The 20,998-nt window shown below is 39.0% G+C and overlaps 2 protein-coding genes across 11 annotated transcripts in view; both read right to left on the reverse strand.

The window, feature by feature from the left end:
- tacc2 (transforming, acidic coiled-coil containing protein 2) overlaps positions 1-20,998 on the reverse strand; it is a 93,833-nt gene that overhangs the window by 55,181 nt on the left and 17,654 nt on the right. For 5 of the 10 annotated variants that reach the window (XM_061959826.1, XM_061959844.1, XM_061959835.1 and 2 more), the window contains exons 1-2: positions 4,823-7,542; positions 2,549-3,007 (exon numbers count right to left, since the gene is read on the reverse strand). In XM_061959826.1, the coding sequence (XP_061815810.1) occupies positions 2,549-3,007; positions 4,823-7,500 (3,137 nt within the window). In that variant the 5' untranslated portion in view covers positions 7,501-7,542. Of the gene's footprint in view, positions 1-2,548; positions 3,008-4,822; positions 7,543-12,921; positions 13,030-13,587; positions 13,827-20,998 lie in introns of those variants that run through there. The other 5 variants (XM_061959855.1, XM_061959860.1, XM_061959868.1 and 2 more) reach the window with 2 other exon arrangements.
- LOC140679504 (uncharacterized) lies at positions 7,510-11,363 on the reverse strand (the record flags this gene model as incomplete). Its single annotated transcript, XM_072915003.1, has 1 exon — positions 7,510-11,363. A coding segment is annotated over exon 1 (2,526 nt), but the record flags the coding sequence as incomplete, so codon positions are not given.

The raw sequence follows: 20,998 nt of genomic DNA on the forward strand, positions 1-20,998 counted from the left end.
GGAAATCCGAAACACCAGAGGCTCGCCGCAAAGTGTGTCCAAGTCTTCCCCCGTCACTTTTTTCACAACAGGAGTCAGTCATGCACGCTCAGCAGTCAGCACACAGCCCGTGCTGTTTGTCTCAACTCTGGCTTTTGTTCAACTGTCTGCTCCGTGCAAATTACTTTGGGAGTACCAGAGGAGCCGCTGAAGCTGTACAGGCTTGGAAATACATGCCTGTTAAGGGCGGGGTAAACACTCACAGGCTCTGTGAATTAGGACTGTCGGGGTCAATATTGAATATGAAATATTTAATACAGAGTAGAGATTCAGGAGTGAAATTATGCTTTAGGCCTTGTTTTAACTCTGAGATGTGTACTTTAACAAAAATTGTGTTTTGTAGAATAGATGCATGGATGGAAATGTTTTCAAAATCATGAGGCACAAAAGTTTGAATATGGACTTTAACAGATCACACATTTGCTATTTTTTCCAACCAAAGAATAGCAATGTGTTGTGTCACTGGTAAATGATTAGCCATTTCCACAACTTTGTGAGAAAATATGACAAGGTGGCTGTGTTGATTGATTGGCTATGAAAATACAAAAGCACATTTTGTTTTACCTTTTGGGCTTTTGCAGGCAATATTGGGGACCCTTTCCTAACACTGTACAGTACATGTGGGCACTTCTCATTCAACTTAGGTCCTGCAGATGGCAGTGATGTGTCAATCTGTTGCCAACTGTCAAGAAGAAGTTGCTAATACTAATAACAATGCTAACAAAAAGGCAACATGTTTATCTTATTATCGCTCCCTTTATCTATGCCTAAGACGCAAGGAAACGGCTATCAGGTTGTCGTTCAAAGAAAAACATACTGATTTTTTTTTGTTCATTGGCCCTTTAAATTCTGCCTAGCAGCAAGTGGCCAACAAAACATGATTTTAAGAATCAAGGCGGTTCTATTAATCATTCTTGCATTCTACATTATTTGTAAAACTTTACGATGTATTCCTAATGATTCATGTTACAGTAGTACCTCGAGTTATGAGCTTAATTCTGTGATGCATCTGTTAACTCAAAACACTTGTATCTCAAATCAACTTCTCCCATTTAAATTACCGGTAATTGAAATAAATTGGTGATTGGCACCCTAAAACAGCACATTTTTAACATACAACACAAGAAAATTTAACTAACTTTTATATTAGAAATATTGTGTAAAAATGTACTACTAACAACTAGAGTAGTAGTTTAAAAATAATGTACAGCATTTACTTTGGAGAGTGTACTTTTTCTCCTTTCAGATGTTTCTCTGTTTGCAGCAGCCTCTCCACATTTTCATGGATATATGTTCGTCTTCAAGATATTATTTTAACATCCTTGGCTGGTGTCATCTGGTCATTCTGCTTCAGTATGGTGCAGACTCGCGGTGATACGCTCAAAGTGATTCACCATGTCGACTACACGCTCTGTCATACTGATGATTTCTTTCTTTAATTTAATGAATATCATCCACTTTTTCTTCTCAACACTGTCCTTCAAACTCAATTTCTTCCTTTCCATGATAGGAAAACAAATGGATGTCGATCTCTAGTGCTCACGAGTAAGACCAGATGTTTAGTGCAGATCTAACAGGGTTCACAGTGACATTTGTAACACTAACAAATGGCGGGGATCCTTTCAAGACACATTTTTGTTTGCAACTTAAAGCATAACAATTAGCCGAGAGACACCTTATATCTCAAAACAGACTTAAGTTGGGGCACTCTTAATATGAGGTAACACTCATTGTGTCTGCAAAAAATTATCTGAAATGCAAAAAATATATATTTTTTAAAATACCGGTAACACTATGTGCCCTATTGTTTCGTTCACATAAACCTTGAAGTCAAATATATTAATATAGGTGATGCTTAATATATTGATCATATCAACAGTAACTTACATTGTCTGCCCAGACCCAATATTTATGTCCCTGGCAGCAGCAGGGACAGGACACATGTGCTGTGTGACTGATAGGCAACAAGTGCTACTAGGGCATGTCACGCGGCTGCTGTTATCAGAGGAGCCAGAGTCATTGAAACTAAAAATGCAACTGTTGGGATGGTGATGCATCGTCACATTATTTAGGTTTCATTAAACAATCCTAAATTAAACAAGCAGCAGATAAATATCTTTCTGAATTATCTTGGTTAGCTGTCTTCAAATGCAGGACATGTGCCACTGTGCAGAAAAAGTCCACAGGATTTTACCTTTTAAAACTATTAGGCCTTAAAACATTGTAGGACATCTACGGTATTTACTTATATCCCTTTATATAACTGGTTCCTTAGGTAAAGGTTACAAAAAAGTGACTTCCCATCTACTTTCAGGATCTAAAGGCCTTAAATGGAAGCAGGACTCCCCTGTTTATTCTTACTTGAGAACTCTTGCCACTGACAACCACAAATGATACATCAGGTATAAATCCTTTGCTGCTATGAATGAAAGCTGTTGGTTTTGTGGTAAGTTTGAGATATTTCAGTTTTCAACACATTTATAGTAGGTTTGAATGTTTTTACACTTACCCACTTTCCTGTAGCACCTCACTAGGATCTTGGGCTGTTTCTGGGGTTTCTTCAGTTGGGTTTTTTTCAGGTTTCTCCTCTGGATGCTCAGCGTTTGTCTTCTCTGATTCTAGATGCTCAGTTGTCCTCTCAATTTCATCAGATAGCTCCTTCGCTGTTGATTCAGAGAGCTCTATAACCTCATCTTTGATGTTTGCTGGTTCTTCAGGCTCGGCTTGATGCACAGCAATTTCTGGGCTACTTTCTGGCACTGGATGCTCTTCAGGGGGCTCCTCTTTTATTTCTCTCGGCTCCTGTGTCTGCTCGTGAAGTTTATGAGGTTCTGCAAGATCTACGTCAGGATGTAGCGTGTTGATGGCTGTATTTTCCTGAGTGATCAGCTCTGGTCCCAGAGGAGCAGCTACCTCCTCAGTCGGAGTGACAAACTCCTGTTGAGGAGACTCCAGAGAAGGGAGGGGTCTGAGGAAACAATGTGAGAGAAGAAGGGAGAGTTGGGAGAATAGTTTCGATTTGCACCACATGTAAAAGAAACGACTGACAAATAACAAATGTTTGCATTTGTCAAGGTAGAGCAGTCTGTTTCTGTGTTTTTAACAAGTGCCATATATAAAAGTGAGTGTGTTTGTGCGCAATGTCAAACCGTGTGTGTTGCATGAAAAAGTGGGGGGTAAAAAGCCCCATTCTAGTTGTGGAGCGATGTCGCAGCTGATGTCATCTTTTCAATATAAAGGGCTGCATTACTTCCAGTAGGCCTCAACATCTGCCCCAAGCTGCACTGCTCCAGTCAACACAAAGTGCAGCAGTGTGCTTACCTCCTCATTCATATTCATTGTGAGCCGCTCTCTTCAACAACACTCTAAACAAGGGTTCGACATGGTGTCACTGGAGGACTACAAACAAGTGAAGCCACACTAACAACTTTAAAGTACTTGGCAATAGATTTAAAGATATTTGTCTATGTAATATATAATGTATAATCTGTATTTTTCCAGTGGTTCTTTATTGTTGAAAAGTTCAATGCACCCAAAAAGTAGTCATTTCATTAGGTACACATTGCACAATATATCTTCAATATCAAAAATGTGTGGCTTAACAATTGCAATAATGGTCATTTAATATTAAACTATGATGAATATTAATTTACATTTAAAAATACTACCTTGTTTACGAGATTATATTTACCAGTATTGGATATGCGTTGGTGTAAATTTTGCTCCAGTCACTTGTATAACCTGTTTTGAGTCTGTCTGGAAAATGTTCTGATTGTGGAGGCGTTCCCATGCAGATTGCAAATTAAATCACACTATTTCCTCTCCAAAAGCAATCCTAATTTATCTTTTGAAAATGTTCTTTGTTTCAATATACATTTCGAAGTCATCGCCGCTATTCTTTTTCAGACATGGTCAAAAATAAACTTTGTAAACCTTACATGCATTCACCTGGTTAGGGTACATTAGGTACACCTGCACACTCGCGAATTGATTCAGAGAGTGCATTTAAAAAAATCTGTTTCTCCCATTTATGTCACTGCATGTCACACATTGGTGATATTATGCACATGACACGTTTGGATGAAAATAATTATTTTTCTTACCATTTTGTGTTTACTAATGGCCTGAAACTTTGGCTGAGAGCTTGATTTAATGTCTAAATGTCCACCAGGCTGCAAAACCCCATAAACAGAGGCATACAAACCAAAATACATTACCTCATGCTTTGACACCTTAGCATTATTTACCATGAGTATCCAACATTACACAAGACACAATTCATCATAGGCTCCCTTTAACTGTTAGAGTTATTTAACAATAAGTGTATCATTGTAGTTGTAGTTAGCAGGGATGTTAACAGCTGTTTATAACAGTTCATATATCTAAACATACCGTATAATAACATACATGGTAGCATTATTATCTTTTTGGGAGCAGAGGTTTTGATGTAGCGCTTGTACTGGACTATATTGTGAGCAGTGAGCCTATATTCTCAGTTCGCTGTACGATTGTCTTGAGTAGATGATAATCAAAAATATTATTGTCACAAGGTTAACCCATTAAATGCATATACTGTAACTTTTGTTTACTCTCTCACCATCAGAACTAAATCTCAATTCATAATTCCTTTAAACATAACTGAAGTTAGTAGTTTAGCAGTGTTTTTTTCAAGCTGCTACATCTCTTGTAAAGTCTTCTGTTAAGTCTTCTTGTAACGTAAATTTGCTTCTTTGGTAAAAATACATGAACACATTTAAATGCCCCCTCATGCTCTTGTGTTTACCTTATGTCTGTTCTCTCTTGTTCAGTCTGAGGGTCAGAAGCAGCTTCTCTTAGAGCGTGTATCCAGTTTGTATCTGGTTCTTGTGCCGTGAGTCCAAAAGGAGAGTTCTCTGACACATGTAAAGACCCAGACTTGCAGGCTGGGGTTTGTATCACCTCAGCTGGTGGATTTGGCAGGGAGATGTGATCATGAAGTTTGTCAGAATGGGAAAAGTCTGCCTGTGAGACCGATGTAACATCTTCTTGGCTGGGTGTATCTGTGGCTTTGATGGGTTGTGGCTGGATAATTGTATCATTTTCCATATTTTTCAAAAGAGCAATGTTGCTATTAGAGTGGCAAGACGCATTTTCGGTGATGTTTTCAGACTGTTCTGAAACATCAATTGATCCTGGGTCTTTGTCTTTCATAACCTCATCTTTGTCGATTGCTTTATTGTCTATTACTTTTATCTCCCTACTGCCCACTGCCGGGAAACCATCATTTTCTTCATCTAAAGCTGCATTGTTTCCCCTTGCAGCCTCATCTACATGAGGTCCGTTTATGGCCTTTTGTGCTACTGGACCATTTTGTGTGGCTGAGCTTTTATTGGAGCATTGCGGCTCAAGAGACTCACATACTGTATCCGGTATTTTACACCCTTCAGTTTCACTCTTGTGAGTTTTCACAGCCTGAGCAGCACTGTGATCCTTTTCTACTGCACTGCATATTTTGTCAAACATCTTGTCATCCTGGTTGGCACGAAGACATGAGTCGGTATAAATACCATCACTATTAGTCACAACTTCAGTCAAAACAGAAAAACCTAAAGGTAAAATGGCACAATCCTCTGATAAAGAATCAACAGAAAGAGTGCTTTCTATAAGGGCCAAATGGTTTTCCTGTAGGTCCGCAGAAGAATCTGATTGGTTGCTTTCTGGCTGACCTTTACGATCCACACAATTCAGCAATTCATTGTCATTGTCAACACCTAGAATTACCTGTGCTTCCTTCTTCTCAACTTTTGCCAGAGCTACCACTTCCTGAGTGGTATTGTTGTCACCACTTAACAAATGTTGCCCCTCCGTTGTCTCAAAAGACCCATTGTTTCCTTTTACAAGCTCTGGAATTACAAAAGCAGGCACTTGAATCGGTTTACTCTGGCTATTTGCCTTTCCTTCCTCTTCAAATGTGTCCACACCACTACCTGTCATTCCATCCGTTGAATACTTGGATCCCAAACTTTGCTCCTGTTGCTTCTCTTTTTGAGCCAAATTGCTCATTTCAATGTTTGAAAAGGAACCCATTGATGTGTCGTTGTTGTCCTTAGGCTCCTTTTCTTCTGTTAAAGTCTGGTTGGAAATATCACCAAGTTCACACTTTCCTGTTTCCTGTTCAGCATCTTTATCTGACTCTTTACTCTGTTTTGTCATCGCATTGCCGGTCTGCAGTTTGCCGCTCTCTTCTTTTTTCTTTCCATTATCATGCTGCTGATCTTTCTCACTGAGTGACACAGAAGTTTGGTTAGCCATGTTCTGTTTCTCTTTGATACCACACAGTTCAATTGTATCACAAGGCTTGTTAGAGATGAGGGTGCGGTCTACTTTATCTTGGATCATTACATCATTTGCCAGTACACATTCAGCTCCAGGAGGTTGTTTTTCCTCTTGTAAAATTTTAATTTTATCTTCAGCTGTCAAAGAGGTGATAAAATCAACAGCATCCTTTTTATTCGCCTGTGTCAAACCGTTTTTTTCTGCTCCATTATTTTCTCTGTGTTCCTTATCCTCTGCCGAATACATACCGGTATATGTCTTATTGACCAAGCTATCGTCACAGTCAGGAAGCGTAACATCACATCCATCGACCACCTCCAAGTGACTCAACATTGGGCCTGTCGGCTGCAGCATCAACAGAGGATTACTGACACATTGCTTACTAACAGGAATTGACCGCTCAGGGGCTGCCACCTCTGATATTTCTGACTCATCCCTTATTAGTTGAACAGGTGCCTCAGACTTTCGGTCTATCCTAGATTCAATTGGATCTATGCTAGATAGTGCATCAGCGGGTACTTTATCAATCTTGGGTGGAAGCTGACAGCTGAGGTCCCTGGGCTTTGTCTGAGGAGGGACTGAACAGCTCAACACCCCAGTTTCAGCATTAGAATTGCCATCCGTCTCAGTTGAGAGCTGTATGTCAGGTGACTCAGTAAATACATAATCTATAGGCTTACAGAAAACATTGCTGGCTGCAGGCACACAACTTGAACATTCTATTTCATCGACCACACACCCGTCACTTTTTATCTCATCAGGCATGTCAAGTTTGCGTGGTTCTATGCTGTCCATGTTAAGCTCACACTTTTCCCTCACCTCCTCCTGTTTTGTTGACACCTGATCAGGATTTTTGTTTGGGTGCTCAAGAATTGACTTGGTTAAATTGTCTGGTTCTTGATGGTCACCAATTAACATCTCTGGTTCAAGGTGCTCTGTTGTCGTCTTACTTTGTCCAGAGGACTCCTTAGATGGTTCATCAAATTCTACTTCATTCTTGGCGACTTCTATGGGCTCCTCTGTGTATTTTGCTGGTTCTGTTGGCACTATGGTTTTTTCATGAAGGCCACCATGTTCTGTATTAGTAAGATTGTTTCCTGTTAGTCTTTGAGGGGATTTTAAGCTGTTTTTACTTGTTGGATGCATTTCAACATTCTTGGTGATATCTTCTACATCTAAGTCAATGATAGTCTTTGGTGTATCTCCTGAGCTCTGATTAGGTGCATCATTCATGGTAGATGTTGCCTCAGTGCAGGTTTCTGGCTTCTTTAAGCCAAAGTAGTCTTGGAAAATGTAGCTGGCCTCAGCAACAGGATGATGCAAACTTTCGTGTACTATCAATGGAGGCAACGAAGCACATCCCAGTACTGGCATTGACATGTTTCTCACCTCTAGAGTGGCACTTTGATCTTCTTTCACGTCGTCTGCAAAGCGAACTCTGTTCCTTCCTTCACTTTTATCACATGCAGACTTACCCTCACTCTGAACCACACTGTTGGTTTGGTTCTGAGCCTCTTCTTGAGTCTTGCTTGCTTTCTCAGTTGTTTCAGGATGCACCTGTTGATTGTTGCTTTCTGAAGTAAGTGAAGTCTCAGTGGTGGCTGACTCTTCACGAGAGAATCCCAAAGTAAGTGGCTCCTCTGTATTCAGATTGTGTTGGACGCTTTCTCCGCTTGCTTTATTGCTTTGTTCCCTGCGAGGTGATAGAAGTGAAAATGCTGCAGTAAGCTCCTCCTCAGTGCACAGGCTCTCTGTGGCAGAAATGACCGTTTCGCCCCTGCACAGTGACTTCAGACATGACTCGGCAACATCGGTGGGAGGACGCATCTCTGTCTCAGCGGCCGACGCCCCTCTAGCAGCCCCCTCCGGAGGGCTGAATAAACTGCACTCTGCCACTCCTCCCTCCACTCCTGCAGCACTATTATTCAGATGATCAGCACCAGCAAATATCCCATGGGGTGAATAATCAAAATTGCTTTCCATCCAGAGTGTCTCCTTTTCTTTGTCGCCCTCTTCCGCTGGAGAGATATCTGCTTCTGCATTGCTCGTCTCTCTCCGTCCTTTAGCACAACTCTCAGCAGAAGTGTGTGGCATTTTGCTTTCTTCACTCACAGCCTGTGTGCCTTTGTTTGAGAGGCCAAATGAGCCACAGACAGCAGAGCGCTGAGAGGTATTATCCAGGAACCTTTTTCTCTCTCCGTTCCCTTCTGGATCTCTCTCTCCTTTTCCGATGGTTGCAATGGGCTCAGTAGCTACTCCCTCTAATGAATCATGGCTCACGGTTTCTCCCTCACTTTTTATCACTTCTCGCATCGTGGGTGTTGTTAGTGGCAACGCAGCTGCCTCCACTAAAGCATCTTCAATGGCCCTCTCAGCGAAACTCTCTCCCACACAAACTCGGATACTGGAAAATGAGCTGTCCAGTCTGTGTATCTGTGCTTTAGTGGTAACATTATTCTCATGTGCTTCTGTATCTAATTCATTATCTGAAACATCAGCTGTAGTTTGAACATGTGTTAGATTTTGTATATTTTGCATGCTGTTATTTTTGCCACGTTGAGCATCTGTTATACTTTGGTTATCGAATGTATTCAAGTGTGTGGGAACATGGTTAAATAGGGATGAACAAATTAAGTCCTGCTGGTTAGGAGAAGATGATTGGGAGGTGTTTGGTTTTTCCTTGCACCAAAAGTCCTCATTAGGCTGTGCTCCACACGTCATAGTGTCTGTGTCTGTCACTGAATGTGCACTGAGATTCCCTGTATTTATAAGATGGAAGGCCTGTAATTCATTTTCAGCTTGTCTGGCCGTCCGGGTCTCCGCTTTAGTTTCGTTGTTCTTCTCTGCTTTTTTCTTTTTCTTGTGCTTCTTTTTGTCTCTCTTTTTTGCCTTTTTATTGTCCACAGGCTCACCCTGTGCGCTTCTTACAGAAGATGTTTGTATGTCGTCCTCAGCACAAGTATTTAAACCTGCTTGTTGTTCTAAATGCATTTCCTCAACTGCAGCTTTATCTTGAAAATAAGGTTCACTATTCTCACATACTTCTTGAATAGAATTGTTTGTCTTTCGATCAATCTCACTGGGATTAATGTTGCCCATTTTTAAGTCTGTACGTTCTACTTTTGCAGCTGTGTCTTCCTCCATAGCCGGTCTATTACAATCTATTGAGCTCATTTCTTCAGAAACAACATTAAAATCAGCACTTAAATTATGTCCCTGCTTACTAAATACAGAATTCTCAGTCACTGCTGATGTGTCAAAATCAATAGTTGGACTCGTTTGCTTCCGCTGCTCTTCTTTTATTGTTTCTTCTTTTTTAGTTTGTGGATATTTATCCTGGCTCCCAGTTGTTTCTATTTCGCTCTCTGTCTCAGGGTTTTGTGCCCCAAGTATGTAGTCCCTGAAACTAAACACAACTGTATCCATATGCCTATCCGTTGTCTCAGTGTTTCCATGTGTATTTTTGTTTATGAGGTTGCTATGTCCAGACTGGTCTTCAACTTGTGGTTGCGATGATGACTCATCATACTTTTTAACAGTTACTTGCCCAGATTTCCTATCCTCTCCGTTAGACTTTTCAGACTGTGAGCTGATGGGCTCTTTGACTTTAGGAACACTGAGTGAGACCATTTGTTCCTCACATTCCTTGAAGGCTTCCTGAAGCTCCTGGTCGAGTAGCATGCAAAAAGGAGGGGTCAAGGGTTGACCAGCTGGTTGAGGTGTGACAGTGGGCTGAGGTGAGGGTGGGGCATCTGTGAGGAGTGGGTCGGAGGCTTGAGGCCTGAGACGAGGGGTAGGATGACATAGTTACAAGCTGCAGAACTTGCAGACAAACAGCTGGTCATTCCATGATGCCACACAACACTGCTTGTAGTAGACCAAAAGGCTCATGCTCAAGCACTACACGCACACTTGTACACGCACAATGCAAGTTTATGACAAACCCGATACAGTATGTGCATTCTGCCATTAAACATTAAGGGATGTTGCATCAAACCAGTTGGTGTTAATTAGAGTGCAGAAATGTGCTAACGCTAAATATTGTGTATAATGAGAACAGCATTTTATGTGAAGTACACTTTCAAATGTTACATAATGATGATAATGTATGAAAAAGTATGGGCACGACTGGAGGTGGGGGAAATAATCGATTTTTAGATGCATCGCAATTCGGACATAGATGATTCCATCCATCCATTTTCTACCGCTTAATCCCTTCGGGGTCGCGGGGGGCGCTGGAGCCTATCTCAGCTACAATCGGGCGGAAGGCGGGGTACACCCTGGACAAGTCGCCACCTCATCGCAGGGCGACATAGATGATTATAAAATGGATTAGCAAACGTCAATAATCGATTTATTTATTGTAAATAAAGTAATGCAGGCAGTTCTAAAACGTGGCTGACTGCAGTGAGCCACCTCACCAAGAGATCTGACCAGACCCTCTGTTTTAGGGCAATTATGTTCCAGTTTAGCGCAAATTTCCATTAATTTAACAAATGTGGGAATTATTTTACCGTTTCTTATTACAAATGCACTGTTTTTTTAAGTTGCAAGTGATAAACACGTATATAGTGAAACAAAAATAAATGTAAAACTGCATTAGTAGATCCAGCAATAATCGATTAGTTTTCTGAGACTCTTATTTTGTTAGCACAGGCATGATGGAGTGGCACTTTTATTGTGAAGACAGGAACTGTGCGGTTGGTGTGTACCCTTTTGACAGCAGGTACCGCCAGAGAGTCTGTTGAAATAAAAAAATGTTCCACACGTTCCTGCCAGTCATTTTTTTTTTCATTCTAAGCTTGCAGCAGTTAGCGTCATCTCACAAGATCCTTGGGTGCCATAAATTTCAATCAAGTGATGAATGCGACGTCAAAGTGAAGACTGATGATCACAAATTTTTAGGTCTATTTTTTTTAATACCTGGCTGGCGATCAAGTGAAATACCCTCCGCTATCAACCGGTAGCTCACGATCGACCTAATAGGCAAATCTGTATGATACACTATAGGAGTTCGTATGTACAGTAGGAGTGTCAAACAAATGTTCATTATAACAGTGAATATTATAGAAATATAAAATGCCTCACAATATTACTACACAATTATTCACTAATTATATATTTTTGCGTACGTTAAACATATGTAGATTATACAGTATAAAAACTGACAGCTCAGTTGCCAAAATGTTACTGTAAAATGTATGCTGTTTTTTTTTTAACGGTATAAAAATGGAAAATGGAAAAACAGTACCATAGTTTTGGTTGTTGTTTTTACTGTGCATTACTGTAAATGGAGAGACAACACCAGTTTTGTTTATTTACAATAAAATTTTAGCGACTGAGCCACCAGTTTTTCACCGTAAAATTCATTTTAACAGTGCACAATTTGATGGACAACTTGCTTTAAAATCATGAGTGAAGACGGTATATAAGAACTTATTTTCATTTTAACGACAAACATTTTTGAAATGCATTATTAGATCAAGTTTAAAATATATGAAATTGCTTGCAGTACATGTATTTGTTTCTGTCAAAATAGAAAGTTGAATACTTTTAGTAAGAAAAGACAAAATGATGTGGCGGGCCAGATCCGGCCACTGGGCTTGAGTTTGACACCTGTGATATCCAACTAATATTCTATTACAATGAAATACTATATTAAATTAACAATAACAGCGTAAGAATATGTAAGTTATTAAAGCCACCAACCAATCACCTTGATGTATACAAAAATATTAATAATGTAACGTGCCTTTGACAGTCAGGCCACAGCGTAGTCTATTTTAGTCAAACAACACAATGCTGTGAGATTATGTGAATCTCTGCTTTAGTGAATATCTGTTATCAAGTTGGTGATAAGTGACACCCCTCTAGTAGCATACACTTACTGGGCACTTGCAAAATTGTGTGAGAGCTATACTAAACATTGTGCTCAAATGCTCAAAATATCAAGTGCGATGCAGTACAACTGAGAGCTGTTCCAAATATCTGTCTGCATATTTAGCTTGTTAAAGCTTTTGTGAAGGCACATTTGATTAAATCAGACTGCAGCTGTACCAACTGTTATGATTAAAGGGAACGTAATCTATACACGCACAAACGTTGTCCTATATGTCAGTGCTATAGTATATCTTTTCATTAATAGAAGCAAAAAATAAGGTGCAACTTGCAAGCTTTTTGTGCAAAACTGTATTTTGATTCTGTGAAATACACTAAATAATTAAGTTATTCCACAAAAGTTTGCCTAGTAACCAATCTAAATCCACCAAATTTTATAATTAGCTTTCAATAAATAGCGAGGACACAACAATTAGACAAGCAGTCTCAGCTCATTCAGTTTAAAAGAAAATCAAAAAGTACAACCCAACTTGGCAAAATGCAGAACACTCAAAGTAATGTTAATTCACCCAAGCATTAAAAAGGAACTCCAAATCTGCTTTGATGGTCCCAAACAGCCACGCAGCAAAGAAACCCTTCATAAATCAAGTTAGAGGTTTACATCACACCATGCACTCGGATGATATGCTTGATGCCAGATGCTTATAAGAGTCCACAGTTCTACAGTACCTGTTCTCTAGGACTACTAATGGATGACTGACTTCCATTTGATGCTGCAAGCGCGCCAGCAGGGGGTTGTCGTGCTCGCATATCCTGTGTCCTGAGCTAGTCTTTAATCTGATGACACAGTCCCAACACACACAAACAAATCTAATTACCATGACGACGTATTTGCTGCAGCTATGCCCCATAAAACCCATGAATAATATCCTAAGTAATACATGATTCGACACAAAAGCTGCATCAAAAAGACTTAGCAAAGAGGTATTAATGTAACAATTGTGTTATTATTATTGCGGTTGTAGTGTTTTCAGATGTTTCTAATATTTTAGTTACCCACCTCATTTAGTTGCATAATAGAGTCAAACTATTAGACACACTACACTACAGACTACAACCACAATAATAAACATATTGTTGGATTCATACCTTATTATTATGTCTGTAAAAGTAAACAATTTGCAGCATATCCATTTTTTTTATATCGTTGAGAAAGACATTCATCACGTGATTCACTTGCTCTAGGTGCACAGTATTGTCATTTTACCACAGATTTTCAAAATGAGCACAGAGGTCTTCTATTTTTAAGTTTGGGTGTGTTCCGTAATACAAAATCCTTAATAAATGTAATCACGATGTTGTAACCTGCGTGTGTGTTTTCCACCTCACACTTACCCTAGTGAGGACTCCCAGATGTTGAGTTCACTGCTGAAGTCTAGATTGGGCAGCAAGTCATGAGGAAATTCCAGCTCCTCCTTGTCCTCACGGGCTTCTTCCGCAGCAACTCTGCTCTCCTCCACACCGGTGACGACTGGGACATCGGCTTGTGGCGGCAAACTTTGCTGGCTGCTGGACGACGCAGTCAGCAGCACTTCGGCGTCCTTTTGGGTTAATTTTTCATCGTAAGCTTCGGCCTGCAAGACACACAAACACACCGATAGTGAGCAAGAGCGACACACTAAAAAGGTACAATGAATAAAACTAACCGGCAGTACACCGCAAGATAGTGTGTAAAGTAAGGATCCTTACCGGCTTGTGTCATGTCAGGGTGTTTATTTTTTTTAAATTAAAAATATAAATATAAATGTAGAGGGATTCACTTCATGATATTATAACAAAATTGCTTATGCATTTGATCATTATACCTTTCTTTTACATACGCTGTAAAAACAAAAAAACAAATCTATAAACTGACAGCTCAGTCGCCACAATTTTTTCGTACATTGTACAGTGTTTTTTTGTTTATTCTTGTAAATTCTGTTTCTTTACGGTAAAATTATGGCGATTGAGCGGCAAGCTTTTTACTGTAAAATCTATGGTTATTGTGGTGTATTACTGTAAATGGAAAAAACGGTACCATGTCTTTTTTTAAAGGCAAAATTCTGGCGACTGAGCAGATAAATGTTTGTTTTTCCTGTTAAGAAACATGTTGTAATCCATCCATCCATCCATTTTCTACCGCTTATTCCCTTTGGGGTCGCGGGGGGCGCTGGAGCCTATCTCAGCTACAATCGGGCGGAAGGTGGGGTACACCCTGGACAAGTCGCCACCTCATCGCAGGGCCAACACAGATAGACAGACAACATTCACACTCACATTCACACACTAGAGCCAATTTAGTGTTGCCAATCAACCTATCCCCAGGTGCATGTCTTTGGAAGTGGGAGGAAGCCGGAGTACCCGGAGGGAACCCACGCAGTCACGGGGAGGACATGCAAACTCCACACAGAAAGATCCCGAGCCCGGGATTGAACCCAAGACTACTCAGGACCTTCGTATTGTGAGGCAGATGCACTAACCCCTCTGCCACATTATTAAGAAACAATATTAATATTGTTTATTATTATTACAGATTATAATCATAGTTCCTGCAAACGTAACATTACAATATTAACTTGAGCAACATTATTATTACAGATTCATACTTAGGTCAAGCAGATATGAGTATTTGTTTTTGTTTTGTTTTTTTTAAATATGTTTGATAATATGCTGTTTGTTACAATATTAGATCATGTTAAATTAAAAAAAATATGCAATTGCATGCAGAACATGTTTTTTTTTTTTGTCAAAACGAATGCATTTACTAAGAAAAGATCAAGTCTTTCATAGGCCATTTCTGGCCCCTGGGCCTTGAGTTTGACACCTGTGCCCCACAGTCATCAAGTGTAGTTTATCTTTAAGTCACTGTTTTTTATTTGAGTTTATTTGGAACATGCAAACAATTACAACATAATGTATCTCAATTTCCAGTTTCCCTTTTCAACATGTTCGGTGGTCAGTGAACTGAGAAATCTAACTTGCTAACTGAGACAAAGCTAAATTGTTAACTTCTCAGTGTAAGCGTCAGCCTGTTGGACAAAAAACACCAGTAGTGAGCTACACAAGTATAATAAATAGTATTAAGCAGACATTATACCGCAAAAAAGTGTGTATAATACCGGTCATTCAGAGCCTGTGTACTGGCAGGGTTGTCTTCAAAATCTTAAAATTAACCAACATTTCGAATATAAAAAGCCCTTCACAAAGAAAACCATTGCTTTTGCTAGCAGTATAAAAACAAACATTCTTGCAGTTTATTTTTAAGCCACTGTGGTAAATAAACTGACAAAGCTGACTTGCTAACGAACTAAAATGATTTAGTTATCAATTGGATATGGGGTAAAAAAAAAAAAAAAAAAAATATATATATATATATATATATATATATATATATACACACACACACACACACACACACACACACACACACACACACACACACACACACACACACACACACAGGTAAAAGCCAGTAAATTAGAATATTTTGAAAAACTTGATTTATTTCAGTAATTGCATTCAAAAGGTGTAACTTGTACATTATATTTATTCATTGCACACAGACTGATGCATTCAAATGTTTATTTCATTTAATTTTGATGATTTGAAGTGGCAACAAATGAAAATCCAAAATTCCGTGTGTCACAAAATTAGAATATTACTTAAGGCTAATATAAAAAAGGGATTTTTAGAAATGTTGGCCAACTGAAAAGTATGAAAATGAAAAATATGAGCATGTACAATACTCAATACTTGGTTGGAGCTCCTTTTGCCTCAATTACTGCTTTAATGCGGCGTGGCATGGAGTCGATGAGTTTCTGGCACTGCTCAGGTGTTATGAGAGCCCAGGTTGCTCTGATAGTGGCCTTCAACTCTTCTGCATTTTTGGGTCTGGCATTCTGCATCTTCCTTTTCACAATACCCCACAGATTTTCTATGGGGCTAAGGTCAGGGGAGTTGGCGGGCCAATTTAGAACAGAAATACCATGGTCCGTAAACCAGGCACGGGTAGATTTTGCGCTGTGTGCAGGCGCCAAGTCCTGTTGGAACTTGAAATCTCCATCTCCATAGAGCAGGTCAGCAGCAGGAAGCATGAAGTGCTCTAAAACCTGCTGGTAGACGGCTGCGTTGACCCTGGATCTCAGGAAACAGAGTGGACCGACACCAGCAGATGACATGGCACCCCAAACCATCACTGATGGTGGAAACTTTACACTAGACTTCAGGCAATGTGGATCCTGTGCCTCTCCTGTCTTCCTCCGGACTCTGGGACCTCGATTTCCAAAGGAAATGCAAAATTTGCATGGTTGGGTGATGGTTTGGGGTGCCATGTCATCTGCTGGTGTCGGTCCACTCCGTTTCCTGAGATCCAGGGTCAACAATTTTCATTTGTTGCCACTTCAAATCATCAAAATTAAATGAAATAAACATTTGAATGCATCAGTCTGTGTGCAATGAATAAATATAATGTACAAGTTACACCTTTTGAATGCAATTACTGAAATAAATCAAGTTTTTCAAAATATTCTAATTTACTGGCTTTTACCTGTATATATACAGTATATATATATATATATATATATATATATATTTTTTTTTTTTTTTTTTTTTTTTTTTTTTTTTTATTGTCATATATATATATACAGTATATATATATTAACTAGTGGCTCCAATTATTTTGTGGAATGCATCCTGTATAATATTTTTTTCATTAATTCACCGTTGACTTAGTAAGTACGATAAAGATTGAAGATGAAAAGCTAAAGAAGCTAATGAGTAATAGCCCTGACGCTAACACAACATGGCAACACAACAATCTGCTAAACAGCTCTAAAATGTTAGGGTAAGTAATACTGTACATATTATTGCTTTAATAGTGGTTATAATAAAGTTCAAGCTATATGACAGCTGTGAGAAGCATCGATATAATTGATGGTAAGAAGCTAAAGAGGGTAATTAGTGATTGCCTTGATGCTATTGCTAACACAACAGGAGAGACAACATTACGTTCTGCTAAACAGATCTCACATTTTACAGTCGGGATGTAATGATATGAACATTTCATTAGAACGGTTTTTGAGACCAAAATGATTACGGTTATCAATATTCTAGTGGTATTGTTGAATGTGCCTTAAAAAGTACTGAAATCTTTTGACCAAGTCATTAAAAAAATAAAATTAAGTAGACACACAAATAGAAAACCCACTATTTTGCATGTTTTGAGGTTCTTCAGAATTAGAATCAAATGTATTGGCCAAGTGCTCAGTGGCCTTGTGGTTAGAGTGTCCGCCCTGAGATTGGTAGGTTTGTGAGTTCAAACCCCGGCCGAGACATACCAAAGACTATAAAAATGGGACTCATTACCTCCCTACTTGGCAATCAGCATCAAGGGTTGGAATAGGGGGTTAAATTCCCAAAATGATTCCCGAGCGCGACGACCGCTGCTGCTCACTGCTCCCTTCACCTCCCAGAGGGTGGAACAAGGGGATGGGTCAAATGCGGAGAGTAATTTCACCACACCTAGTGTGTGTGTGACAATCAGTGGTACTTTTAACTTTAAGTATGTTTAACACACAAGGAATTTGACTTTGTAGACTGTTTTGTCTTTGTTCAATGCAATAATTAAAGAAAAACACAAGACCTTATGCTTCACTGATAATGTTTTAGTCTTCGTTTTAATGGATAAACATGTATAGTTGTATTTGTACTGTAGCACTATAAGATATTTAAATTAAAAGTGAGTAACAAATCGAAAATATTATTATTATCATTTGTTATTTTTGGTAATCCTCTATCACTTAGGCCAGTGGTTCTTAACCTTGTTGGAGGTACCGAACCCCACCAGTTTCATGTGCGCCTTCACCGAACCCTTCTTTAGTGAAAAATTAAATGTTTTTGTTTTTTTTTTAAATTCAAGACAAAGTTATGTTTTCTTTACTGGTGCACAAAATGAACCGTGCATGAACATCACCTTGTTCAAAGAACAACACAAACACAGTGCATGAACTCAACAAATTGCACACCTGCAAATCAGAGGGAAAATTGTTTGGGAGTATCCCTAATACGCCGATAGGGACAAGTTTTTATTTAAACGATGAGTTGGGTGTGTCTTGAGCTCAGTGGCGGAGGCTCCGCCGAACCCCTGAAGCCGACTCACCGAACCCCTAGGGTTCGATCGAACTCAGGTTAAGAACCACTGACTTAGGCTAAGAGAGTAGGGTTTGTAGGTTCAATGTGCACAATTGAATAGATTAGTTGCTCAGACAGCAACGTGTTTATAGAAGTTGAGATTGAGGTATGTTGTTTCTTAATGGGGAAAAACGTACTTTGTTAACATCTCTTGTTTTCATGTTAGCATTTAAGCTAGCGAGCTGGCACCAGTCTGTGAGTTCATCAAAGGGCGGTTATCGATCTCGGTTTTTCGATAATTTCAATTAAAAACTGTAATACCAACCGCCGCGAGTTTCACCGCGGTTATTGTTACATCCCTATTTTACGGTAAGTAATACTGTACATATTGTTGCTTTAAAAATGGTTATAATAAAGTCAAAGCTATTTGCTAGTAGCTGTGAAAACTCATTGACAGATGTAGCTGGGTCGTTTCTGAAAATCATTTGCAAAGACAGCTGTAATCTGAAACTGGTGTTGAAAAGATGAGCAACTCACCCCACCCACGTGTTAGAGTATATACAGTATAATAAAGGGTTGTGTCTCGCCTACGGAGAAGCACAGCTAATATTTACAGATAACTGATACTTTGCTAACTTCTCAGTTTGCTTTTATGGCAGCTTTAAAATAATGTGCAACCATCTGCAGAAAATCACTCTTTAATTAAGTTAAATTGGCACAAACAGTAATTATAGCAGCCCTTTATTTCTTGCACTGAGCTATTCAAAATAGTCTAGTATTTTAGAAGGAGAAGGCATAAAACACAAACCAGTCCAGCGAAGAAAACCACTGACTTGACTAGATTGTATCTTAATACTGCTGTTAAAAGGCGCCGTCTAAAAGATCACCTGCAGCCTTACGCCACAACATTTGACTGTGTCAACATTGTCAAAGGAAAGGTCAGACAAAAACAAGTTTGCGGGCACATTATTATACATTAGGTGCAAATGTACAGCAGCCATTTGCCATTCAGTTTATCTTAAAAAAAAACTGTGCTACAATGCTCTGCTACACTTCCAATTATTTATAAATCTGTGCATGCATCTAGACAACACTTACACTAACTGATCAAAGTACAACTTGTTTAAATGTAATTGCCGGTTAGCTTCGCTCCGACATTACAATATACGTATTATTATTATTTATTTTTTTTTACATAAGCTTACCATTTCTGAAGAGCTGCTGCGCCTTTGTGGTGAAAGGTGGTGTGTTGTTGAATATAAATATGCAGTGCAGTTAAGGTGGAGCACAGAAAGAGTTAAGAGACTGGCTTCACCTGTATTGTCACCACAATTATTTTTTTGGTTTCAAGTTTATGTCTCATATTGGTTGTCAATGTTCATGACAGCAAATATAGTGTTGGGATTACAATTTTTTTATTTTTTGAATGTACTTTTTGTGCTGCGGGGGGAAAAAGCATTCAGTCATTCAAAAATTTGTATTTTTTTAAATCCTACTACCTTTTTCAACTCACATGTTGACACAAAACATAGGATTGTTTTAGTAATCGAATAATCTATTAGTTTGTTGTAATTGGATTACACACACACTAGGGATATGAGGGTTAGGGTTATGTAGACGTCCAGGAAACCCACAACGTGTCTACTTGGCCACATTTGGACAAATGTATACGTCTGGATAAAAAAATTAATTTGAGTTGTTTACCATGTAAGCCCAAATCAAAACTGTTCTCGAGTTGCCACGAGACATGCTGCCAAAAATGTATGCCGAAGTGAGGAAGATCATAGCCGCACAATTAAGTCAAGTCACTTACTTGGCGCTGACCAGAACCGTACGTGTGTGACAGTCCATTACATCGTCAACCGGTAATTAAAAAGTGCCTGCCTGCAAATAATTTTTATATCTGAGTTTGATACATTTTCTATTATGTGCACAGCTATGTTATTTATTTTACGTAGAAATAATATTTTTCTATTTTATTTATGTTATGTAATTCTGTGATACTTAAACAGTTTTTTTTTCTGTGCTGTAATACCCATCTTGACTAACTAGGTTAATAAAAGGGTCACTGACTGTTGACAGGACAGTTGTCATTCACTTCAATTTCACTGAATCTCGCTCAAAAATTCATATATTTATATGTATACTTTCACCGGAAAATATATCGAGATATATATCGGTTATCGAGTTTAAGTAAAATTATATATCAAGATATACTTTTTCGTCCATATCGCCCAACCCTAGTAGGAACACACATTTGTTGACAGAAGCAGAAAGTGCGTTGCTATGGGCACTGAAATAAATGCATCTAGGAAAGAAGTAATGTATAAAATGAGCAAAATATAGTAAATATTGTACATATTACATATTGTTATGAACGAGTCTGTTAATTATATATTCACTTGCAGCGTGTATATAAATCTTTAAAGGAGGGTTTTGGAAATAGTTGTAGAGGGCTTTGAAGGCAAAAATGGTGACCACATGCAGGCATTTTTTTATCTTTAGAATTGTCAGGCTTGCCCCTGACAGTTTGGTTGTGTTTTAGTTTTTCCTCTGTGTGTGTGTAGTATTTCCTGTCAGCGCTCTTGTTTTGGTTCTGTTTCCTGTTTGTCTCCCTGAGTGCTGTGTTCCCTCAGCT

The sequence above is a fragment of the Nerophis lumbriciformis genome, linkage group LG02, assembly GCF_033978685.3.
Source record: "Nerophis lumbriciformis linkage group LG02, RoL_Nlum_v2.1, whole genome shotgun sequence".
In the NCBI taxonomy this organism is placed as follows: Eukaryota; Metazoa; Chordata; class Actinopteri; order Syngnathiformes; family Syngnathidae; genus Nerophis; species Nerophis lumbriciformis.